Below are 25,473 nucleotides of genomic sequence, written 5' to 3'. Positions count from 1 at the left end.
GTCTGTCTGTCTGTCAAGGAATTTTTTTTCTTTACAATAAAACAATTCTTGGCTTTGAAAACAGTCTTTATTATAGCAGATAGTGAAAGATACCTTAGCCCAGTAAAGAAAGAGGCACTGCAAATCATTTTAGGGATAATAGAATAACAGTGTAAACAGTGCAATTCACTCCCATGCAAGTCAGCAAACATTACTGTTGGCTTTCAGCCTCAAATTCTTCCCTCAAGGCATCCCTAATCCTTGAAGCCCTGTGCTGGGCCTCTCTATTAGCCCTGCTCTCTGGCTGTGCATATTCAGCCTCCAGGACTTGAACCTCGGTGGTCCATGCCTCACTGAATGTTTCACCCTTCCCTTCACAAATATTATGGAGGGTACAGCAAGCGGATATAACCGCGGGATGCTGCTTTCCCAAGTCTAGCTTCCCATACAAGCAACGCCAGCGTGCCTTTAAACGGCCAAAAGCACACTCCACAGTCATTCGGCACCGGCTCAGCCTGTAGTTGAACCGGTCCTTGCTCCTGTCAAGCTTCCCTGTATAGGGTTTCATGAGCCAAGGCAGTAACGGGTAAGGGTCTCCAAGGATCACAATGGGCATTTCGACGTCCCCTACTGTGATCTTCCTGTCTGGGAAAAAAGTCCCTGCCTGCATCTTCCTGAACAGGCCACTGTTCCGAAAGATGCGTGCATCATGCACCTTTCCAGGCCAGCCTGTGTAAATGTCAATGAAACGCCCGCGGTGATCCACAAGCGCCTGGAGAACCATAGAGAAATACCCCTTACGATTAACGTGCTCTGATGCCAGGTGGGGCCAGAATAGGAATATGCGTCCCATCTATTGCCCCTCCACAGTTAGGGAAACCCATTTGGGCAAAGCCATCCACCATGTCCTGCACGCTCCCCAGAGTCACAGTCTTTCTTAGCAGGATGCGATTAATTGCCTTGCAAACTTGCATCAAAACGATTCCAACGGTCGACTTTCCCACTCCAAACTGGTTCCCGACCGACCGGTAGCTGTCTGGAGTTGCCAGCTTCCAGATTGCAATAGCCACCCGCTTTTCCACCGTCAGGGCAGCTCTCAATCTTGTGTCCTTGCGCCGCAGGGTGGGGGCGAGCTCAGCACACAGTCCCATGAAAGTGGCTTTTCTCATACGAAAGTTCTGCAGCCACTGCTCGTCATCCCAGACTTCCATGACGATGTGATCCCACCACTCAGTGCTTGTTTCCTGAGCCCAAAAGCGGCGTTCAACGGTGCTGAGCATTTCTGTGAATGCCACAAGCACTTTGGTGTCACACGTGGCAGGAGAATCGATATCATCGTCAGACTCCTCGCTGTCACTTTGGAGCTGAAAGAATAGCTCGACTGCCAAACGTGTTGTGCTGGCGACACTCATCAGCACAGTCCTCAGCAGCTCGGGCTCCATTTCCCACAGAGTAAAACAGACACTCACAATGGCGCCAAACGTTGCCGGAAAGACAGAATGCTGGGATGTGAAGCGATGCACCACGGGGCGTTGGAACAGGAAGCGGAATGACCCACACACTTCCTTCCCCTTCCCACAATACTCAGCGCCAAAACGGCGCCAAAACGGGACGAGGTGTTCTGTGGGATAGCTGCCCACAATGCACCTCTCAATACAGCGCTGGAAAGTGCTGCAAGTGTGGCCACACTGCAGCGCTGGTAGCTGTCAGTGTGGCCACACTCCAGCGCTGGCCCCTACACAGCTGCATGACCAGCGCTGTAACTCCCAGCGCTGCAACTTGTAAGTGTAGCCATACCCATAGTGTCTTATTACACTGAGCTGCTTTAAGCACATCCCCTTTACCTGGGCCAGGCTGACTTCCCCAAACTTTACTAGCCAACAAACCTCTGACAAACCTTTGGAGAAACCCTCCATGGACAAATCCTTGCCTCTAGCAGACACAGGTTCAGGATTATTTCTTTCCTGTGACTGGTTTCTGTCATCAACTTGACTGAACTAAGTTTTAATATCATCCCCAATCAAAAGATCCTTAGGCAATAACTTCCTTACACCAGCGATAACGTCGTGTTTAACACCATTCCAGTCCAGGTGGAGTCTGGCTAACGGAACATGTACAGGAAACTCAGAGGATCACAATATTCACACTTTGATTATTGGTAAATAATCTTCCTCTTTGACAAAATCTGTTTTAACACGAGTGATGTTAGAAGCTGTAATTTGCCCTAAACAGCTTTTCCCATCGACTTTTACATTCACTGCACAAGTTCTGGGGTTACCGTCACCTGAGTTCTCAGTAAAAGCATTTACGTAAAAGGTGGCAGTATTGGGGTAAATTTGGTTACACACAGACAACTGCTTAGAGTCAAACAACATCCCAACATTGTTACAAGCTGGAGAGATTCGATCCCCACCTTTGCTGTTGAGAGGAGCTGGTTTTTCAGGATGAAACAGTTTCTGATGTTCCTTTACTCTGTTGAGTTGGAGCTTAAGTCTGTCCACTTTTGCCTTAGCTTCTCTTTCCTTCAAACATCTGCCATTCTCTGTTCATGTTCAAACCCAGACGTTCTCTCTCAGCAGCTTCTCCTTCCATAGCAGCTATTTTTTGCTTTTGTTCAAGTCCTAGCCGCTGGTTTCTCACTGCAGGCATTGTCACTGGGTCTGCTTCCTTATCCCTGGCAATTAACAGATTTTTCACTTCCCTCTCTGTAAGCACAATTCTTCCAGGCTTTTCTGTTGGGATCTTGATCAGGGGTCACTCACTGTAACTGATTTTTAACCCTTAAACTCTCCAATATCAACATTAAATTTTGACAATGTTGGTGTCATTAAGCATAACTCTAGGTAACTCAGGAGGGTGAAAAACCACAGTGTTAATGAAGCCTTTCGGTACCAGGCCTGAATGAATCAGGGTTGATGCTAAGCTTGTCCAAACCGTTTCCATGTTGGACTCTGATTGACCTTGCGAGCCAGAATTAAGAATGGAATATGTAACAGCTCCTTATCAGTGCAACACTGACACCAGGAGATAGGCCCCTTTTTACTACTTGTATCTGGCTTAGGAGGAGGAGGGGAGGGGGGGGGGCAAAGTAATAAATCCGAAAGTAAACCAAGCTGAAAAGTTACAAGATAAATTGTTTGCTGTCAAGGATGATTTAACCTGTTTAATGTAATCACTAGCTATACAATATGTCTACTATATAGGAGGGGAGTAAAGGAGGGAGGAGAATAGTGGGCGGTAACAAAAATGTCTAACTAAAATCATGTATAAGAAGGAAAACACAGCTTGCATCTGTGTGCAGGATTTGAGATTGCTATGTCTCCCTTGCACCTTATTTGGGCTCAAATAAACTTTTTCTGCATTCTCCACCTTGGTGTGTTTATTGGAACGAAGCACACCGGGCAACGAACCACTGTTTGCTGCCTCAGCCCTTTTGGGCCGGCAACAACAATGTAACCCCTTTGGGGTTAGAGCGCATGGCCGCTTTAAATCTTTTTTTTTTAGGGGGGAGGGGGACCAGTAAGAGAAAGGATGGGTACTCAGGGGTGTGGCTCTGGAGCTCTTGGGGGGAGAAGGGCTGCAGCCCGCAGGCCTTCACAAAGGAAGCAGCAGAGAACTTGCCTGAATCCGGGGAAGACCAGGGCGGCTGATCGGGGACACCCCAGGACAGGAGCCAGGAGGAGCACACAGGGTCCCTCCCCAGCACCAGGCTCCTTCCTCCCGGGAAACAGAAGCGAGTCTAGGCTCCATGGTTGCCCCAGAGAAACAAGCAGCCTGTTCCTCACTGGACCACCCAGCCCCAAGGCAAGACAATTCCTCCTCTTTCCCCTTCCCGCACTGGAGAAGGAGCCGGGCTTTGGGAGGGGATGGAGGTAGGGACGGAGGGATGCCCACGCTGCACCCGGAAATGACGGGGGTAACATGAGGGGAAGTGGCTGCACTTACAACTCCCAGGTTCAGGTCATCAGCTGTAGGGGTCGGCACTGTGACGGTTTCCTGCCAAGCCAGCCAGCCAGGGATGCTCAGGAATGTTTTCCAGGAAACCCCATTCTGCCTGGTGGCCACTGTCCACAGCAGCTTCCCTCCTAGTCCTGCACCACCTCCCGCTGCTGCTCCCAGAGCAGGAGCCAACACCGGGCTCCGTCGATCTGTGGGGGCACAGAGGCAGCGGGCAGCATCTGAGCACGCAGCCGCCTCCTCCCTGGGCTCCAACTTTCCCAGATCCCACTGCTCTCCAGCCTGTGTGCCCCAGCCATGCACTGCACCCCCCCACCACCACCGCCATCCGAGGGCAGCTTCCACCTCCCTGACTCTCCTTGCACATGTCAGCTCCACATAGGAACTGTCCTCCTGTCCTACCCTGAAACTGCCCTCTGCGTTGCTGTGAGCTGCCAAACAGCTGCACGCCCTTCCCCAGAGGTGGCTGCAGTTCACCCCTGAGGCCGTGAGCCTGCACACACGGACTGCTAGGCACACAGGGATAAAAATGCAACCAGTCTTTGCTCTGTCTGGCCAATCTCTGGGCTTTACTCCCTTCTGGATAGGAAATGCTTTTACAAAGGGCTCTAGGTGTAAAATCCCTGGTCACGCAGCCGATCCCACGGCCGGACGCCATCGCCCGGCGCAGACGAGCTGTCACCCAGAAATGCTGCAGGTGACTCATTCCCGGCCCCTGTCCCCCCCAGGCCGGCTGAGCGCTCTGTGCTGGATGGAGATGGCCTGGGTGCTGGTCGCTGCCTTCTGCCTTCTGAGCGGTGAGTAATTCACACAGACGCGCCGCGCTGCCGCCCAGGGGGCCGGTGGGGACCGTTTCCCAGCCCTGGGAGTGCGTCTACACTGCCAGGAGGGGGCTCGGAACCGGGTTCCAGCGCAGGGAAGTCCCAGCCACTTGTGCCAGTGGCTCCAGTTCAAGCCTAGGGGGCATCCTGCAGCTGTGCTCCTCCAGACCCAGCGCTCCCCATGTCTCAGGCCAAATTTTGCTGCTCTCCCACATTGCCACAAGCCCTCATTGCCCCAGCCAGTCGAGCTCCCAGGATGGGCCGCACCCACCCCCTGGGGGCTGCTCCCCGCTCTGCAGACAGGCTGCGGCCCCTGGGAGGTGCCAGCCCCAGGGCCCAGCAGGGTTCAATGGCTCCTCACCCCTCCTCTCCTCACAGATGATCGGTGCCAGCCCTCCCTGGGGCGCCGACTGGAACCGGGACCCTCCCTCACCTGCTCCGTGGGGGCCAAGTGCCCCCATCGCCCCTCCTGGTACGACCGAGATGGCGCGCGGCGGAGCCCAGGGCAAACCCTGGGCGGGGCTGGGGCGACCGAGCTGCGAATATCCCTGTCCCAGCTGGACCCCGGCGCGGCGCTGAGATGCCAGGTGGATGGATACAGGGATGAGTGTGACTCTGCCCCATCCCAGCCCCGGGGGATAGGTGAGCTCTGCTGCTAGACATGGCATGGGTAGAGCAGGGGGGCTGGGAGCCAGGACACCTGGGTTCTATCCTTGACGAGGGGAGCGGGGATCAGTGGTTAGAGCAGCAGGGGTGGGGGTCAGGACTCCTGGGTTTTATTGCCTGAAAAAAAACCTGTTATGTGGCTGTAGCAACTATTCTTGCCCTGTGCAACTGGACAGGGAGGGACCTGCACCTTTGTTCAGTGCAGGGCCCAGCTGATTAACTCCCACCCTCAGTCGCCCTCAACATGCCCAGGGTCAAGGTTTCGTGGCCGGCAGGGAAGGCAGCGCTGAGGGAAGGCGACGGTTTTACCCTGCGCTGCCAGGCTGCTGCCCGTCGCCAGATCTGTCTGGTCCCGCGGGGACGTGTGGCTGCCAGAAGCCGGGCAGGATTTATGTGTTGACAAGGCAGCCGTCTCTGACGGAGGGAGCTACGCGTGCGGGGTCTGGGTCTCCGGCCCCGGCTGGGGGAATCTGAGCCTCTCTGCGAGGGAATCGGTCGAAGTTCAGCGTAAGCAGTGAGGGCTGGCGAGAGCCTCCTCCCTCGCAGCCCCCGACACGCCCCACACGGCCTCCTGGAGCAGCCCCGCGTGCCCCCACCTCGTCCCCTCTGCTTCGCCCATCCCCCAACCCTGGTGGCCCCCCCTACTCCTCTGTGTCACTCCTGTGGCTGGGCCCATCAGCAAGAAATTCAATTTGTATTCCCCCCCCCACTCCTACATTGGGCCTCTGCCCATCGCCCCACCTGACCTGGGGCCCCATTCCTGTCTAGACCAGGCCCAGGCCTTAACCCCCAACCTCCACGATGGGAAACCCTTGGGCTGTGGGTTCTGATCCCACCCGGCTCTGTGCTGCCCGGGTCAGGCCGTGCTGGGCCGGGCTGTCAGCGTCCTTGTAGCAGGTTGCTGACTCACCACCACAGCGCCTCCTGCTGGTCAGTCCAGGAATTAACTCATGTCCAGCACCAAAGCACCCCTGCTGGCCGGTGTCTCTCCCAGACCATAGTGCCCCTTACCCTGGGGTTCTCCCCACAGCAGTCCCCTCGCTCTAGGTCCCATCCCAGGGCAACTCCCAAGCCTTTAAGCTCACCTTGCCTCAGTGGCTACTGCCAGTCCTCATCTGGCCCCCGTTCACTGGGGCAGACTGCAGTCCACAATGGCCACTCATCATTGGCAAGGGGCTTGGACCAGCTGCCTCTGCCTAACCCCAGGCTGCACCTCTGCAGCTCCAGTACCTGCTTAGGCAGGGGAGTTGCCAGGCTGGTGCTCCCCAGCTCCTCTTGCCCCCCTTCTTCTTCTTCTTCGGTCCGGTCCGGTCCGGTCCGGTCCGGTCCGGTCCGGTCCGGTCCCAAACAGCCAGGCCCTTCCCACTTCATCCCTGGAGTGAGACTGACCTACCGCCTGCCTAAGCCCTTCTTATACTGGCCCAGCCTGGCCCTGATTGGCTGCCTCAAACCCAGTCCTGATTGGCTCCCTAGGGCAGACCTTTCCCAGGGCTGTTTTTAACCCCTTCTTGACCCCGCTACAGTCCCACACTGGTGACACCAGACTCTGTCTTACCTCAGGCTGTGGCAGGTGCCAGTGTCTGAGCCCCGGCCTCATGGGTGCCAACCTGCTCCTCCTCACGCTCGTTAATGTGGGGGCTCGTTACCTGCTTGGGAAAGGCTGGTGGCAGGTGGGAGCCGAGGGGGCTGCGGAGGGTAAGAGCCAGGCTGGGTGGGTGGGAACAGGGATGGGGCTGGTGCAGGGGGTTGGTGATTGGGGGGGGCTGGTGGAAGACACATGGGGAGATGGGGGGATGATGGGAGATGCTTGGGAGAATTGTGGGGGTTGAGACCAGTAGTTTTGGGGGAGACACTGTGGGTGATTCAGGGGGGCAGAGGCTGATGGTTTGGGGGGCTGGTGGGAGACACTTGAGTAAACACAATGTGGAGGTTAGTGGTTTGGGAGGCTGGTAGGAGATACTTGGGGAAACACAGGTGGTGGCGGATGGTGGTCTGGGACGGCTGGGGGAGACACTTGGGGGAATGCAGGGTTGCAGCCAAAGATTTTAGTTTATGATCCATGTACTGTGTGATGTTCTGATTCATTAACGTACAGTCACTGTCTGGTCAGTAGCGGGGAGCTGTGGGGCTGTAGAGGTCTAAGACTGATCAGTATTTAGCAGGAATAACCATGTATTGGAGCAGCGGTTCTCAGACTCCATTGCACCGTGACCCCTTCTGACCACAGAGTTATTGCGACCCCGGGAGGGGGCAGAGCCCGAGCCCCACCCCTGGCCGGGGTGTTGACGGTGGAGTCTCCTCAGGTTCAGGGTCCTGGCAGCGCAGAGGGGACCACGGCTCTCTGGGACCTCGGCCAGGCTCAGTTAGAATAGCCCCCCCAGGCTGCTATAATCCTCTCCATGACTGTCCGAGGGGCTGGCGATATCCCCGGAGCGCAGGATTCCTGCTGGGGACACAGAACGACACACGGTGGGAAAGAGGCTGAAGAGCAGCGATCACACCCCCAGCTAGAGGTGTGTGTGTGTGTGTCTGCCCCTGCGGGCAGTGTGGGGAGGAGTGGTAAGAGCAGGAGACTAATAGCCAGGACTCCTGGGTTCTATCCCCAGTGCTGGGAGAAGTCTAGTGGTTAGCGCAGGGCACTTTGTTCTGCTCCCATTGCGTCGCTCTCCATCCCCCGCTCTGTGGGCAGGGCTGTCCTGCTAGAAACACTCCTCATCCAGGTCTCCTGGACTGCTGCTCCTGAGCATGCCCAGGGGATCTGGGGCAGGTCCAGAACATCTGCTGGTGGGGGCAGGAAGGGCTGGGCCGGGAGGTGGAGACCAGGTCAGGAGAGGGGCCGATGGACAGAACCGGGGACAGTGCTGGGGGTGAAGCTCAGTTTTGCCTTTGAAAAGATGTGCCCCTGATTTCTTGCTTCGACCTCTCGCTCCCCTGAGCACATGGGCTCCATTTACAACAAAGGGTTTTTCTTTCTGGCCACTTTGCAGCTAGCGATTCCCCAGCGGGGGAAAGGGGGACAGGCCCCGCCAGGGTGAAACCCAACCCCTAGGGGTCAGCGCTGGCCTGGGCCCAGCCCGCAGCCCCGCGGTGCTAAGGAACCCGCAGCCCAGGCCAGGCCGCCCCTCGCTGTAATTCTGTCTGTGCCCGTGGGGGGGGGGGGGGAGAAGCGGGGCCAGGGAAGGCCCCTCTGCATGGAACGGGGCTGAGGTTGCAGGTAGGATTGTCTGTTCCACCCACCCCCGTGCCCAGGGCACCATCGCCCCCTAGTTTCTGTGCCCCAGGCTGAGCGCAGGTCTGGGCTGAGATCTCCTGAGCAATTAGTGACCTTCCTATTCCCCTATGGCCCAGCGCCCCCTAGTGCCGGGCTGGGGCATTGGGGCCAGTCCTGCCTGCCAGGGGAGAGCCCCCACCCTGCTCCCTGCCAGGGCCGCCCAGAGAATTCAGAGCCAAACACCTGAGCCCATCCAGGCAGAGATTTTTCCAGGTTTCTGATACTCTGCTGGCTTCCTTGACTCATATCTGTCTCCATAACTTTGGGTTCATTTAGGTTAGAACATAAGAACAGCCAGACTGGGTCAAACCAAAGGTCCATCCTGCCCAGTATCCTGTCTACTGACAATGGCCAATGCCAAGTGCCCCAGAGGGAGTGAACCTAACAGGTAATGATCAAGTGATCTCTGTCCTGCCATCCATCTCCACCCTCTGACAAACAGAGGCTAGGGACACCATTCCTTACCCATCCTGGCTAATAGCTGTTAATGGACTTAACCTCCATGCAGTTATCTGTTTCCTAGAGACTGGCTCCATGGGGTCCCTCACAAACTGGAGACGGTTACTGTGGGTTTGTCTTTAGTGTAGCTTATGCACATACTCCACGAACTGAGCATTTGAGCTTGTTCCAGAATCTGGGATGAGCCTATGTTGTCAAAACTGAAATGCTCAAAATAGCACATGCATGTGAATGGACACAGGGTGCTAAAATTAAATTAATCCAGGGGTTCTCAAACTGGAGGTCAGGACCCCTCAGGGGGTCACGAGGTTATTACTGGGGGTCATGAGCTGTCAGCCTCCACCTCAAACCCCGCTTTGCCTCCAGCACTTATAATAGTGTTAAATATATAAAAAAGTGTTTTCAATTTATAAGGGGGGGGTCACACTCAGAGGTTTGCTATGTGAAAGGGTCACCAGGACAAAAGTTTGAGAACCCCTGAATTAACCCCTCTGAAGCCTCAGGGAATGCAGGGGAGGGGGGTCTCCCTTGGTAGGGTTGGGAAGGATATTGCTCTTCTCATGTGATCCCTCCCCCCAGCGGCTAATTTTAAATGAAACTCCCCTCCCCTGACATGAATCTCCCTATGGCACTGAAATTAAATACAGACTATAACTTGACATTTGAGAAGCGAAAGGGATGGTAGCCCTAACGGAAAAGCTAACAGCTCGGCTCTTCTGCAAGCCTCAAACTGCTGAATGAGCTTTAGGGTAGGGCAGGCTGTGCCTCCCAGACAGCCTGGCTCTGCCCCCTATCCGACCTCCACCCACTTCCTGCCCCCGACTGCCCCCCTCAGAATCCCCGACCCATCCTGCTCCTTGTCCCCTCACCATCCCCCAGAGACCCCCCCACCACCACCACCCTGGGACCCCACCCCTGCTCCCTGTCTGCCCCAACCCCTATCCACCCCCCCCAGAACGCCCACAATCCAACCCCCCCCCATTCCCTGCCCCCTGACCGCCCCCCCAACCTCTGCCCCCTCCCTGTGCCCTGACTGTCCCCAGGACTCCCTGCCCCTTAGCCAACCGCCCTGGCCCCAGCCTCTTACGCCAGGCTCCCTCCTCACCCGGAGCCTCAGCGCCTCGCTGAACAGCTGCAGCGTCTCCGGCGGGGCCTGAGCCGCGTGGTGAGGGGGCGGGGCTGGGAGCTCCCTGCCGAGCGGAGGAGCTGAGCTCAGTCCAGAGCTCACAGCCCTGCCCCTCACCACGCGGCTCTGAGCGGGGCGGGGCTCAGGGGCCCCGCCGGAGACACGCTGCAGCTGTCCTGGACGCTGCTTTTTGCGCTAAGGCTCCAGGAGAGGGGCAGAGGCGGGAGCCTCAGCTGTTCTCTTGGGGGCCCCTGCAGTGTCCGGGGCCCGGGGCAAATTGCCCCACTTACCCCCCCCGGGCGGCCCTGCCCGCCTTCAGGATCCACAGCTCAGCGCTTTAACCAGGAGGAGACACTTTGGCCCCAATCCCGCCATCGGGCCCCTGTTACTACCCAGTGACTGGACCTAATACAGTCTAACGTCAAGGCTCAGCGCGGGCTTAATCCTAATTTTATCTTCTACTGAAACAATTTGGCAAAACCCTCCTGAAATCGCGTGATGTTTTGGTGGTGCTGAACCTGTGTTTCCTGATCACAAAAAATTTCGTGTGAACACGTTCACTTGTTTCTACTCCCCACCTCCTGCTCCTAAGGCTGGGTCATTTCTGGGCCCTGCCTTCTCGAACACCACTGCAGAGCAACACGTATGGGGCTATATGGATATATAGGTGCGGCCTACACAGATTTGATAGATATACAGTGCACTCCATTGATAAGAATCACTGTCATAAGAATCAATTGCATATCAAAAGCAGTGAGCAAAACCACTGAGACAAAAACATACCTATACTCTGCTTGCAAGAAGCAACCGCTTATAAGAATCAAATAATCTGCAGCAGATGTGATATAAAAGGAATGCACGGTATATAGAGAGACCTATGTAGAGCAGGGCCGCCCAGAGGATTCCGGGGGCCCCGGGTCTTCGGCGGCGGGGGGCCCTTCCATTCTGGGACCCGCCGCCGAAGTGCCCCGAAGACCCGCGGCGGGGGCCCCCCGCCACCGAATTACCGCCGAAGCGGGACCCGCCGCTGAAGTGCAGCCCGGTCTTCGGCGGTAATTTGGCGGGGGGGGGGGGCCCACCACGGGTCTTCGGGGCACTTCGGCGGCGGGTCCCAGAACGGAAGGGCCCCCTGCCGCCGAATTACCGCCGAAGACCGGGCTGCGCTTCGGCGGCGGGTCCCGCTTCCGCCCCGCCCTGCCCCCAACCTCTTACCCCCAGCTCCCTCCTCACCCGGAGTCTCAGCGCCTCGCCGGAACAGCCGCAGCGTGTGGCCGGCGGGGCCTGAGCTCCGTCCCGCTCAGAGCCGCGTGGTGAGGGGGCGGGGCTGGGAGCTCCACGCCGAGCGGAGGGAGCTGAGCTCAGCCCAGAGCTCCCAGCCCCGCCCCCTGACAAAGCGGCTCTGAGCGGGGTGGAGCTCAGGGGCCCTGGCGGAGACTCGGCGCTTGATGCGCTGAGGCTCCAGGAGAGGGGTGGAGGCGGGAGCCCCCGCTGTTCTCTTGGGGGCCCCTGCGGAGACCGGGGCCCGGGGCAAATTGCCCCCTTTGCCCCCCCCTCTGGGCGGCCCTGATGTAGAGAGAGTGTTAGATTTTTACTGGTTTATAATTTCAACTAGGGCTGGCAAGTGATTAAAAAAATGAATTGCAATTAATTATGTGATTTAAAAAATTAATTGTGATTAATTGTGCAATAATCGCACTGTTAAGCAATAACAGAATACCATTTATTTAAATATATTTGGATGTTTTCTACATTTTGAAATATAGTGATTTCAATTACAACACAGAATACAAAGTAGTGCTCACTTTATATTAATTTTTGATTACAAGTATTTGCACTGTAAAAAAACAAAAATAGTACTTTTCAATTCACCCAATACAAGTACAGTAGTGCAATCACTTTATCATGAAAGCTGAACTTATGAATGTAGATTTGTGTACATAAAAAAAACTGCATTCAAAAATAAAACAGTGTAACATTTTAGAGCCTGCATGTCCACTCAGTCCTACTTGTTGTTCAGCCAATCGCTCAGACAAACAAGTTTGTTTTCATTTGCAGGAGATAATGCTGCCCACTTCTTGTTTACAATGTCACCTGAAAGTGAGAACAGGTGTTCGCATGACACTGTTGTAGCCGGCATCACAAGATATTTACGTGCCAGATGCGCTAAAGGTTCATATGTCCCTTCATGCTTCAACCACCATTCCAGGGGCCATGCGTCCATGCTGATGATGGGCTCTGCTCGATAACAATCCAAAGCACTGCAGACCGACGCATGTTCATTTTCATTAACTGAGTCAGATGCCACCAGCAGAAGGTTGATTTTCTTTTTTGATGGTTCGAGTTCTGTAGTTTCTGCATCCGAGTGTTGCTCTTTTAAGACTTCTGACAGCATGTTCCACACCTCTTCCCTCTCAGATTTTGGAAGGCACTTCAGATTCTTAAACCTTGGGTCGAGTGCTGTAGCTAACTTTAGAAATCTCACATTGGTACCTTCTTCGCGTTTTGTCAAATCTGCAGTGAAAGTGATGGGTCATCATCCGAGACTGCTATAACATGAAATATATGGCAGAATGCAGGTAACACAGAGCAGGGGAAATACAATTCTCTCCTAAGGAAGTCAGTCACAAATTTAATTAATGCATTTTTTTTTAACGAGAGTCATCAGCATGGAAGCATGTCCTCTGGTGGCTGAAGCATGAAGGGGCATACAAATGTTTAGCATATCTGACAGGTAAATACTTTGCAATGCCGGTTACAAATGCCTGTTTCACTTTCAGCTGACATTGTAAATAAGAAGTGGGCAGCATTATCTCCTGCAAATGTAAACAAACTTGTTTGTCTGAGCAACTGGCAGAATAACAAGTAGGACCGAGTGGACTTCTAGGCTGTAAAGTTTGACATTATTTTGTTTTTGAGTACATTTGTAAGTTGCACTTTCACGACAAAGAGATTGCGCTCCAGTACTTGTGTGAGGTGAAATGAAAAATGATATTTCTTTTGTTTATCATTGTTACAGTGGAAATATTTGTAATAAAAAATAATGTACACTTTGATTTCAATTACAACACGGAATATAACATATATGAAAATGTAGAAAAACATCCAAAATATTTAATACATTTCAATAGGCATTCTATTGTTTAACAGTGCGATTAAAACTGCACTTAATCGTGATTAATATTTTTAAGCACGATTAATTATTTTGAGTTAATCATGTGAATTAACTGCGATTAATCAACAGCCCTAAGTTCAACAGATAATATCGATATTTATTCTTAAAGCATGTTTCAGATTTGGATTGATTTTAAATTTTCACAATTGTGCAAAATTTTGGCCTTTAAACTAATTTTATCAATTTAAATTGTCCTAATTGCAGGAGATTGTGGAGGGGAGGAGGTGTCAGCCAATATTTATTTCAGCCAATATTTATTTCATGACTGCATGTGTCGAGGTTAAAAGAGTGAACACTTTACAACTCTCAAAACACCAATTGTCAACACCCCCAGTCAAAATAGCCAATTCAATATCCTTAAATCAAACACTAAGTTCTCAAGCCTCAGTTTTCTTACCTGGCCCATCTGCCGATGTCAATTATTACCAAGGGAAATATGTTTTGGCAGTTGGTGTGAGTCAGCGAAATTGACGTTTACCACTAAAAACCAAATCCTCCAGGCCTGTGGACGTACTAAGCGAACGTACTAAGCAAACGACTGTTCAGTAAGAGGTTTGGCAACTGGGCCTAGAATCCGTCACAAAGAAATCGGTGCATTCGCTTAGGATAAGGGCGGTTATTGGTTATTGGTTAGAAGGCTGGGCTCTCACTGACGCTTGGCATGGCATAAATACATGTAGGCTCGGAAGATTTCAATTATTTTCATTGCTCAATGGCAGTAAACGTCGATTTCACCGTATCCCACCTTGTCTCTCTCACAGCCCAGGGCCACGCGGCTACAACAGGACAGTCGACACTTTGTGTTTTCGTTCTAAAGCTTTATAGTGTGAGTCCAGCCGAGCTGCGCTGTGTCTGCATCGCGCTGAAGCCTGGAGTGTCCATTGAGTCAATGGGAAGTGACAGAAACAGCCCTTCTGTGGGGCTGAAGCCCAGGGGAGTTAGGCACCGAAATCCCATCCAGGAGCTGGGCCTTAGTGTCTCCCTCCACCCTCCGATCCCTGCGCCGCCCCCTTGAATTCCCCATTTACGGGGCCACCGCTAAGAATCCAGATCCAGAAAACCTCTGAATTTGGAGCCTAATTCCCAGATTCTCAGCTCAGCCGGGGGCGGGGAGATCACCCAGCCCGGCCTCGTGTGTTGCCCAGGCCATGGGGCTGCCCTGAATTTGGGGGGAGGTGCCAGCTGAGCCGCAACTGGATGCTAGCGCTTAATAGCAGCGTATTCACAGCTGAGGTCGCAGGTGAGGTCGGCGGCAGGCTCTGCTCTCTGGGTGGGAGGCTGCAGCTGGATGGCTGAGTACTGGACCTTGTCTGGGTCACCCTAGGGTGAAGAATAATAATGAAAACCCCCAGCTCTGATGGGGAACTTGACATCAGCAGAGCTCAAGGCATGGCTGGGGAAACCGAGGCACCAGGCAGGGAAGTCACTTAGCCAAGGTCACTCAGCAGGCAGGCAGAAGAGCCAGAAAGAGAAGCCAGGTGTCCTGTGTTTCAAGCCAGTGGTCTATCCACTAGGCAACACTGTCTCCTAAAAACAACCCCCACCCCCACAATTTTAGCCTTGATGATCATCACAGCACCTGGCATTCTGGAGACCCCTTATGTCGACAGAAACACACCGGCTAAGGGCATCACCTCCGTAGTGGGAGATACGCAGGTAGGATAACAGCCCTACCACCGCTGCTGGCTAATGGAGCAACTCCTTTAGCTCCCCCCTGGGGATAACAGCTCTGCTACTCCTGCCGTCTAATGGAGCCACTCCATCAGCTCAAGGCAATGCTGCTACTGAGTCACCAGCACTTGGATCAGAGCTGGCGCCCCCTACAGGGGAAAATCCCCAGGCCCCATTCCCTGGCCCAGCCAGTGGATGAAATATTTCTGCAAACTCCAGCTGCCCAGCGCTTGTCCCGCTGCCCCAGGCGATACAGAGCCCTCCCTCCAGGGCGCTCTCCTCTGCATGTCACCCCCCAGCCCCGTAACTCAGCCTCCCGCCCAACTCTGTGCCCTCCAGCTGCTGGGCGATGCCCCCTGCCCTGCCCAGCAGCTGTGCTCCCCCTGACCCAGAGCACCCAGCCCAGCCTGATCTCACTGCCCCTGGGAGCTGATCTCACAGGGGGCAGAGCTGGGATAGAACCCAGGAGTCCTGGGCCCTGTATACACAGAGGAATGAGTCGCTCACCTGCGGTACTTTGCCCCTGTTCATCGGCTGGCTGTAGATGTGGGATTGCCCGGTGCCATCCGGAGAGCCCGGGCACAGCTCGGTGGTCGCGCTGCCATGGAAGGAGAGAACGTTAGGGGGGTGGGGATGGCGTGAGGGTCGGCTGCAGCGCCGTGGCTGGGGATTGGACAGGCTGCGTCGGTCGACAGCGCAGAACCCCTGTGGGTCAGTGGCTGGGGGGGACCCCTGGGCTAAAGCTCCCCAGAGCAGACATGAGTCATGGATTTGGGGAATGGGGCCTTTCCCCACTAGGGGGCACTGGCTCCAATCCAGCCCCAGAGCAGGGGACTGGCTGGCTCGGGGCGGGGGGCAGGACAGGGAAGGGGGCACAGGGCCTTTCCCTTGTAGAGCAGTGGTCCCCAAACTGTGGGGTGCAGCACCCTGGGAGGGCCTGGGGGAACTTTCGGGGCAGCACAGCGGGGCCAGCTCCCATGGGGGGCAGGGAGGGAGCCCCACACAGCCCTGCTCTGCCCCAGCCGCAGCTCCAGCCCCAGCTCCCGACCCCGGCTTTGGCCCCGCTCCCAGAAGGTGCGAACAGATTCCATTATGGGTCAGGGAGGCCGCGACAGAAAACGTTTGTGGACCCCTGTCTAGGGAGTGCTGGCTCCGATCCAGCCCCCGCCCTGAACAGGGCTCATCCCTCCAGCAGGGGGCACCACACACACACACCGCCCCCCCCCCCAGCAGGAAGCATATTAAGCTCCTGTTGGCGACATTCTCCTAACACGTGGGCACCGCCCCACACCCAGCCCCTGCACAGTAGCTCCCAGCCAGGCCCTGCTGTTACCTGGGGGGCCCGGGTGGGGCCAGGCAGGCTGGCTGCCCCATGCCATAGTCCTGGGCGTTCTCGTAGATGCGTTCAGACATCGGAGTCTCCCCCGGGCCCGGCTGGTGCTGCAAGGCAGGGAGAAGTGAGGCCGCGAGCCACTGCTCTGGGACTGCTCGGTGATGTGTAATAACAAAGGAAAATGCACATAGGCTCCCCCCCCCCCCAGATAAACTACCCAGGGGATTGGAAAGACCTTCTGTCCTGCTCAGGTAGGGGGTGGCAGGGGTGGGAATTTTATAATTATAGTCTATGGAGGGGGAAACTGAGGGACAGAGCTCATCTAAAGTTGTGCAGTGACTCAGCAGCAGAGCTGGGGATAGAACCCAGGAGTCCTGGTTCCCAGCCCCATAGACGCACTTACCGCATTGCTGCTCATTCCCTGGCGTTTGCGCCGCATCTTACTGCAAAGAAAGGAGACCAACAGCTCAGAGGCAAAACATCATCTGCTTCGGTTCAGGGGGGGAAGGAACAGGACAAAGGCTCCCACAAAACAGAACCTCCTGCCTGGGCTCGACCCCTGCTCTCCTGACGACCAGCCCAGCCGTTTAACCAGGAGGCCACCCAGCCCTTCCCAGGCCCCTGCGGGTGTCAGGTATCTGTGTGGGACCCAACCACCATTCAATCACCTCCCCCCAGCTGGGTTTCGATGCATCTGCACTGGCTCTGCAATTCTCAGTCCTGGATTACGCGGGGTTCTCCGGCAAAGGCCAGGGGGAGGGGATGGGGATTGCCAGAGATCAGAGACGTGGATATTACCGGTTTGCAAAGCACAAATACCTCCAAGCTGTGACACCGACCAGCCCCACCAGCAGTAACAGGACAAGCACAACTGTAGGTCCTATGATGTACGTGGGTGTCCCGGGGACTGGAAAGGAGAAAGGAGGATTATTGGATCAACCCTGCAGCAGATGTTTGAAGCCCTTTTGCTGATGGATGGCAGCTGGGTAACAACCACATAGTGAGTCTGCCTGGGGATGGATCATGACACGTGGTGCTTAGATGCAGCCATATCTGGGGCAGAGCAGCTAGGTAACAGCCGCACAGCAATGCCGCATGGGCATGGGAATGTGTCTAGTTTTACTGGGACTGTTTACATGGGGGATGGGAGAGCAGGGGGTGACTTTATTTGAGGGGCAATACCTGAGCCTGTAACCTGAGCCGGGAGGGGGATGGGGCCAGGTGACACCTTTGCCCGGGACACTGGACAAAGGCTGCAGGAGGAGCTGGGGGGGAGGGTGGCAGGAGACGGCTGCAGGGGAGTTTCAGTTTGAAGCTGGCTGGGGAAACGAAGGGAAACCCCAGGACTGGGGTCTAAGATCCCTGCCCCCAGAGGGACCTGGCTGAGGGGTCCTGGTTGTACCTACAAGCTCTGCTTGGAGCTGTGTTCCTGTCGTCTAATAAACCTTCTGTTTTACTGGCTGGCTGAGAGTCAGGGTGAATTGCAGGAAGTGGGGGGTGCAGGACCCTGACTTCCCCCCACTCCGTGACACCATGGCCAGGCATTTCTTTGTGACGGCCACATAGTTTTGCTCCCAGGGTAGGAACTTTTTGCTTATGTAACCCTTCTGCCCCTCTGAGTTGGCAGCAACAAGGGCCGGGTTCAGTATCCAGGGGTTCTGTTTCAATAACACAAGGCAAACCCGGCTCGAGCCCCCACCCAGTGACCTGGGACAATTACACCCCAGCCCCCGGGCACCTCTAGGAGGCAACACTTCCCCTCTCGCTAGCACAGAGTCTGAGTGTAACAAAATCCTTTTAATAAAGGAGGGAAACAATGTGGCATTACATTGGGGAAACACCACAAACAGGATTCATAACACAAACCATGAGCAAAAGACCCACCAAGTAAGTTTGGCAATGTCCTTTTCCCCTCAGGGTCTTAAGTCCAATCACCCTTAAGTCCAACAACCCAAAAGTCTCTGTTCCTGGTCAGTGCAGTCCCAGAGTTCAAAAGTTTATCTGCAGAGTTTTACACCCACCACCTGGGTGGAAATGTGGGGGGCACACGGGGAGTTAAGGGGCACCTTACATGGGTCTGGGCTGACTGCCCCGCCTCTCCGTGGAGTTCTGCTGCAGCCTTCACCATGACTGGCTCCACTCCACCAGCTGCACCGCTCCTCCAGCCAACCCGTGAGCCACTCAGCTCCGCTCTGCGGGCTGCTCCAACTGTGCTGCAAAATGCCCCGCTCTGCTAGCTGCTTAGCAATAGATCTTCAGGCACCTCCACTAGTTAACACAGCACTCAGCTCTTTTAGTGATTTCAGCTTAGTGTAGGGGAGCCCCAGTACTGGTGCACTACTAGCTCAAAGTGGATTCAGCTCAGCTCTACTTAGATTCCTAATGGAATCAAAATTAGCTCTGCTCTTCAACAGTGGAGACAGGAAGAGATGCAATTGATACTCCTGGCCCTCAAAGAGAAAACCAAACTCATACATATACATATACATATACATACACATACACATACACATACCAATCCCCAACCTCTCTCAATTCACCAGGCTTTGGAACCCATGTCCCTTGTCTAGTGAGTGCTACTTCGTTGATGGTGAGTCCCTCTGTCATAAAACAGGTTCATAGTCCCTCGTTCACATAATCAGGGTGACAACACTTTATTCCTTCTGCCCCAATAACAGAGAAATCGAGGATCCCACAGCTGTCAAAGTGACCATTTTAGGCTGCCGTGGGCTATGCTAGGCTGGGTGGATGTGCCTATGCAAACAAGATCAGCCCCTGAAATTCTTTTCCACGCTCACCATAAATCACCACCAGATGTCAGGGTAGAGCTTATCCTGTCTCTGCTTACACTTAGGTACACGATGGGGTGTTTCTTCCCCTTTTTGTTATCCTGCATTAGCACCACCCCCAGCCCTGTGTCTGAGGCGTCGGTGAACACCATATAGAGCTTGTTAAAGTCTGGGTTTGCCAGAGCTGGGCCACTGACCAGAGCTTTCTTCAGTGCTTGGAGAGCCCTCTGGCCTTGCTTGGTCCAGACCACCTTGTTTGGCTTCCCGATGGCCCAGGTAAGATACTTCAGCCATCCCCACCTTGCACTTCTAAGCCTTTATGGTCAGCCCAGCCTCCTGGAGTCGGTTTAGCACTTGTTTAACCTGGGACACGTGGTCCTCTCAGGGCCGGCTAAAGACGCAGATGTTGTCAATACATGCCACGGCAAAACTCTCCACCCCTCTCAATAGCTGATCCACCAGGCGCTGGAAGGTGGCCGGCGCTTCCTTGAGGCCCAAAGGCAGGGCCAGGAACTCATAGAGCCCCAGACGGGTGATGAAGGCCGAATTCAGCCTGGTATCTGCATCCAGCGGCACTTGCCAGTAGCCCTTGGTAAGATCCATGGTAGTGAGGTACCGAGCTTCTCCCAGCTTGTCTAGGAGCTTGTCAGGCCTGGGCATGGGGTAGGCATCGGATAGTGATGGCATTAAACTTTCGATAGTCCACACAAAACTGGATCGACCCATTCTTTTTGGGGACCTGCACTACCGGCGAGGCCCAAGGGCTGGATCACCCCCAAAGCCAGTATGTCCCTGACGTCTTTTTTAGCTCCTGCACAGTTTTTCCTGTGACTCGGAAGGGGGAGCATCTTATAGGTGGGTGCGATCCGGTCTTCACCCGGTGGACAGTCAGATTAGTGCATGTAGGCTGGTTGGAAAACAGCTGTTGGTACAGATGCAGCACCCCTCTGATCTCAGCTTGCTGGGCAGCGGTTAGTCGATCAGAGAGGGGAATTGCTTCCAGGGGAGAAGCAGCTCTTGTTCCAGGGAATAGATTTAGCGGGTGGCGAAATCCACCACCACCAGAATGTATTTCTTACCCGACCAGGTTGTTTTGCTGAGAGGTCCCACTATGTTCATAGCCACCCTCTGGAAAGGCTCCTTTCTGATGGGCAAGGGTTTCAAAGTCGCTTTTCCCTTGTCCCGGGCCTTCCCCACCCTCTGACAGGGGTCATAGGATTTGCAATACTGTTGGACAGTAGTAAAGACCTCAGACCAGTAAATGTTCTGCAGCAGCCTCTGCCTGGTGCACCGGATCCCCTGGTGCCCTGCGAGAGGGCTATCATGGGCCAGGTACACGAGCTTGCAGCAATATTTCTGGGGTCCAACAGCTGCCTCCTGATCCCCCATGACTCCATCTCCCCTGGGGGAGCCCACTCTCGGTATAGGAACCTCTCCTTGCAACCTCTTCCCATGGTTTGTACCGCACTGAGGTCAGCAAGGTCCCTTAGCTTCCGCAAGGAGGGATTTTTCTGCAACTTGGCATGGAACTCAGCGGCTGGGGAAAGGATGGGGACCGGCTCCCTCTCGCTGGCTGGGTTGGAAGCCGCAGCCCCTCTGAGCCTTGTTCCTGGTCACCTCCTCCCCACCAGGGTAGGGTTCTGTGCATCCGGTGTGCATCCCGAGGTCAGGGTGTCGTGCCTCTTGCCGGCTCTGGCTATGGGTCACAACCAGGGCACCCTGGGGGTTGCTTGGCCAGTTCTCTAGGTAGCCCCCCATTAACACCTCAGTGGGCAAATGGTGGTGCACCCCCAAGTCCTTGAGGCCCTTCTTGGCCCCCCATTTCAGATGTACCTTCACCACGGGCACCTTGAATGGGTGCCATGTCCCACCCACCCCCGTCAGGGTCAGGTAGGTGTTGGACATCACCCGATCTGGAGCTAACTCCTCAGACCAGGCCAGCATCACCTCAGCGCCCGTGTCCCAGTATCCATTGACCTTCCTCCCATCCACCTTCAGGGGAACAAGGCACTTGCTCTGCAGGGACAGCCCCGCGCCCACCTTGTAAAATGAGAACCTTGTGTCTGGAGCATCCAGCCCCCCAGAGAAGCTGGTCTGGGACACTCCTCCCTCCTGAGCAGGTGGGAAGCTGTCAGCCCCCCTTGCCTAGGAAGCCAGCCCCTCATCCAGCTGGGTCACAACCCAGTTAACCCTGTTTGGGTTCAGTCTGCTCAGTCTGTCCCTGAGCTTGGGGCACTGGATCCGTATGTGGCCTCTCTGGCTACAGTAATAGCAGCTCATGTCCCGTTGGTCCCCTGGAGCCGGTCGGTTGGTCCTGACGCTGGATGTTCTCCATGGTTCCCCTTTGGGAGGTCCCAGGGTGACTTTCTCTCTGCATCATGGTGGATCTGATCCTATGGGACTTCTCCCTGCCACCCCCTGACTGGCTGGTCACAAACTCGTCAGCCAGCCGCCCTGCGCGTCGCAGGTCCTCTGGCTTTTTGCCCACCAACCACAGCTTCAGGTTGGATGGACACTGTTCATACAATTGCTCCAGTACCATTAGGTTAAGCACGTCCTCCCTAGCTGGGACCCCATCTGCCCATGTGTGGGCGTATCCCTGCATCCGGAGGGCCAGTTCTAGATATGTGACCTCAGGGGTTTTACCCTCACTCCGGTACATCTCGGGAGTCAGCCCAAACTCGCGGAGCAGGGCCTTTTTCAACAGTTCATAGTTCCCTGCCTCCGCCCCTTTCATTCGGCTGTACATCGCCACGGCTTTGGGGTCCATTAAGGGGGTGAGAAACTGGAGCCTCTGTCTCACAGGCATTCAGGAAGTCATCTCTGTCCTCCCCTTCCTTATGCCGGGCCAGGACACACTTATCAAATCTCCATGGTGTCCTGGGTCCCCCTCACTCACCGCAGCCGGGGGGTCGCTGCTCCTCAGCTTGGCCAGCTCCAGCTCATGCTGTCTCTGTCGCTCTTTATGCTGCCTCTGTGTTTTTTTCATGCTGTCTTTGTTTCTCCCATTCTGCTCGCTCCTTCATCAGTTCCTGCTGCCTCAGCTCCAGCTCTTTTAGCCTTATTTCCTTCTCCCATTTCAGCCGCCTCAGCTCCAGCGATGGGGAGCTCCGTCGGGAGGATCCCCTGCTGGCCAGGGGGGTCACGGTGCCCGTGGTATTCACTGGGCTCCTCCCAGCCCTTCCCCTAGGATAGGTAGGAGGGGTCTCGGGAAGCCCGCAGCAGCCGGCTGACCACTCCCAGCTGGAACAGACACCGGTGCCTGTGCTGCATCTGCCGGGCTGCTTCCCTCAGAGACAGAGATCGGTTCATTCCAGCGATCTCCCTCCTCCAGCTGGGCAATCAGCTGGTCTTTGGTGAGCCACCCACTGCGCAGCCCCCTCTGCCTGCACAGCGCCACCAGGTCGCTCTTAAGGCGCTTGCTGTACACCTGCTTGCTGGCCCCTCGCAGGCCTGGGTGCTCGCCGCTCCCCACGGCTTCCAGGGGGACCCCTTGTGTGCCAGCCCTTCTCAGGTCCCCACCTCTCAGGGGTTAAGCGTAGCTCCTCCGCCCCCCGCTCCTCGCTGAATCTTCAGCACAGCACGCCTGGTCCCCGTCAATCCCCCTTCGTTTCACTGCTTCCCAGTCACTTACTGCAGGACGCGCCATCCATGGGGTGCAGTAGATCCCACCTCTGCCACCAGTTGTCATGGAGTGGGGGGAAGTCGGGGTCCTGCACCCCCCTCTTCCGGAGATTCACCGTGACTCTCAGCCAGCCAGTAAAACAGAAGGTTTATTAGACGACAGGACACAGTCCCAAGCAGAGCTTGTAGGTACAACCTGGACCCCTCAGCCAGGTCCCTCTGGGGGGCAGGGATCTTAGACCCCAACCCTGGGGTTTCCATTCCTTTCCCCAGCCAGCTTCAAACTGAAACTCCCCTGCAGCCGTCTCCTGCCACCCTCCCCCCGGCTCCTCCTCCAGCCTTTGTCCAGTGTCCCGGGCAAAGGTGTCACCTGGCCCCCTCCCCCTCAGGTTACAGGCTCAGGTATCGTCCCTCAAATAAAGTCACCCCCAGCTCTCCCATCCCCCATGCAGACAGTCCCAGTAAAACTAGACACATTCCCAGGTCAGTCCACCCCGCTCCCTACTGCGTCACAAACCCCATTTCCCACCGGGATCCCCCCAGCTGCCGGCCGCCCCGGTACCAGGCGTAGGAGTCGGGGGCGGGGAGGCTGCTTGTGTAACTGCACGTTAGCGTCACCGATTCCCCTTCCTGCAGGCTGGTGCCCGGTGCTGCCGAAATGCGGACACCTGTGGGGGCGTCTGGGGGGCGAGACGGAGACATGGGAGTGAGCGGGCGTGGGGACCTGGCCCAGAGGGGAAGGGATCCAGAGCAGGGGTGAGGGCAGGGCCTGGCCCATGTGGCTCCTGGGGTGAGAACAGGCAGGGTGGCAGGGGATAAGGGGAGGGTCCCCAGATGGGTCTGGGGGCTCAAGGCAATTGGGACAGGGCGCTGCTCAGTGTGGAATGGGGCCCGGGTCAGGTTGGGGGATGGGCAGTGTCCCGGAGGGGGCTGGGGGCCCAGGGCAGGTGTGTGTGTGGGGGACACGAACTGAATGTGTCGCTGATGGGCCCAGCCATGGGAGGGATGCAGAGGAGTTTGGGGGCCCAGCCTAGAGGAGCAGCACAGGGATTGACCGGACCCGGTTATTAGGAGGCAGGGGTGGAATATGAGTCTGGGGATCATGAGGTGGGTGGGGTGAAGCTGGGGGGGTGAAGCTGGGGGATGAGGTGGGGGCTCGCGGGGCTGCTCCAGGAGGCCGTGTGGGGAGTGTCGGGGGCTGAGAGGGAGGAGGCTCTCGCCAGCCCTCGCTGCTTACGCTGAACTTGGACCGATTCCCTCGCAGAGAGGCTCAGATACCCCCAGCCGGGGCCGGAGACCCAGACCCCGCACGCGTAGCTCCTTCTGTCAGAGACGGCTGCCTTGCGAACATGTAAATCCTTCCTGGTTCCTTTCAGCCACACGTCCCCGCGGGACCAGACGTACCCGGCGATGGGCCACAGGGCAGCAGCCTGGCAGCGCAGGGTAAAATTGTCGCCTTCCCTCAGCGCTGCCTTCCCTGCCGGCCACGAAACCTTGACCCTGGGCACGTTGGGGGCGACTGAGGGCGAGAGTCGGGTGAGAGTTTGTCAGAGAGGCCCCGGGACTGAGCGAAGGGGCAGGAATATTTGCTGAAGCCCGATGACAGTTTTAGAGGGAATGGAACCCGGGAGTCCTGATTCTCAGCACCCCCTGCTCTCACCGACAGATCCCCTCCCCTCCCAGAGCTGGGGAAAGAACTCAGGAGTCCTGACACTGAGTCTCACCCACTTTAACCCCTAGACCACCCCCATCCAAGAACTGGGGATAGAAGCGAAGAGTCCTGACTCCCTGCTGCCCCGCTCTAACCACTAGTCCTCCCTCTTCTCCCCTCCCTGGTCAGGGATAGAACCCAGGCATCCTGGCTCCCAGCCCCCCTGCTCTACCCATGCCATGTCTAGCAGCAGAGCTCACCTGTCCCCAGGGGCTGGGATTGGGCAGAGTCACACTCATCCCTGTATCCATCCACCTGGCATCTCAGCACCACGCCGGGGTCCAGCTGGGACGGGGATATTCGCAGCTCGGTCGCCCCAGCCCCGCCCGGGGTTTCCCCTGGGCTCCGCCGTGTGCCATCTCGGTCGTACCAGGAGGGGTGATGGGGGCAGGCGGCCCCCACGGAGCAGTTGAGGGAGGGTCCCGGTTCCAGTTGGCGCCCCAGGGAGGGCTGGCACGGATGGGCTGTGAGGAGAGGAGGGGTGAGGAGCCATTGAACCCTGCTGGGCCCTGGGGCTGGCACCTCCCAGGGGCCACGGCCTGGCTGCAGAGCGGGGAGCAGCCCCCAGGGGGCGGGCGCGGTCCAGCCTGGGAGCTCGGCTGCCCGGGGCAATGATGGCTCCTGGCAATGGGGGAGAGCAGCAAAATTTGGCCTGAGACACGGGGAGCGCTGGGTCTGCCCGGAGGGGGGCAGCCGCCAGTGGGGGCACCACACATCGGGCCTCAGAGCAGAGCCCTAAGCGGGACTGTTTTGAATTCTGTCCCGTTCCTGTTATTCAAGTGCCCGGCTTTGGTTTTTGCATTTTCATCCCCCTCCCAGCCACAAAAACCTTCGATCCCACAAATCCCGCAAGAGAGACAGATTCCCCCACGCTGCTAAAAACCAACCAACCGA

The 25,473-nt window shown here is 56.1% G+C and overlaps 1 protein-coding gene across 3 annotated transcripts in view; it reads right to left on the bottom strand.

Annotated features, from left to right (window-relative positions):
* Positions 1 to 13,626: 13,626 nt before the first annotated feature.
* The window catches only part of LOC120389977 (sialoadhesin-like), a 32,517-nt gene continuing 20,670 nt past the window's right edge, over positions 13,627 to 25,473 (bottom strand). For 2 of the 3 annotated variants that reach the window (XM_039512154.1, XM_039512153.1), the window contains exons 4-10: positions 24,780 to 25,043; positions 24,106 to 24,387; positions 17,275 to 17,362; positions 16,859 to 16,898; positions 16,456 to 16,562; positions 15,630 to 15,720; positions 13,627 to 14,771 (exon numbers count right to left, since the gene is read on the bottom strand). In XM_039512154.1, the coding sequence (XP_039368088.1) occupies positions 14,652 to 14,771; positions 15,630 to 15,720; positions 16,456 to 16,562; positions 16,859 to 16,898; positions 17,275 to 17,362; positions 24,106 to 24,387; positions 24,780 to 25,043 (992 nt within the window). In that variant the 3' untranslated portion in view covers positions 13,627 to 14,651. Of the gene's footprint in view, positions 14,772 to 15,629; positions 15,721 to 16,455; positions 16,563 to 16,858; positions 16,899 to 17,274; positions 17,363 to 23,315; positions 23,549 to 24,105; positions 24,388 to 24,779; positions 25,044 to 25,473 lie in introns of those variants that run through there. The other variant, XM_039512155.1, reaches the window with a different exon arrangement.

Source organism: Mauremys reevesii, linkage group 24, assembly GCF_016161935.1.
Source record: "Mauremys reevesii isolate NIE-2019 linkage group 24, ASM1616193v1, whole genome shotgun sequence".
Taxonomy (NCBI): Eukaryota; Metazoa; Chordata; order Testudines; family Geoemydidae; genus Mauremys; species Mauremys reevesii.
This window is presented reverse-complemented; position numbering and strand designations above follow the sequence as displayed.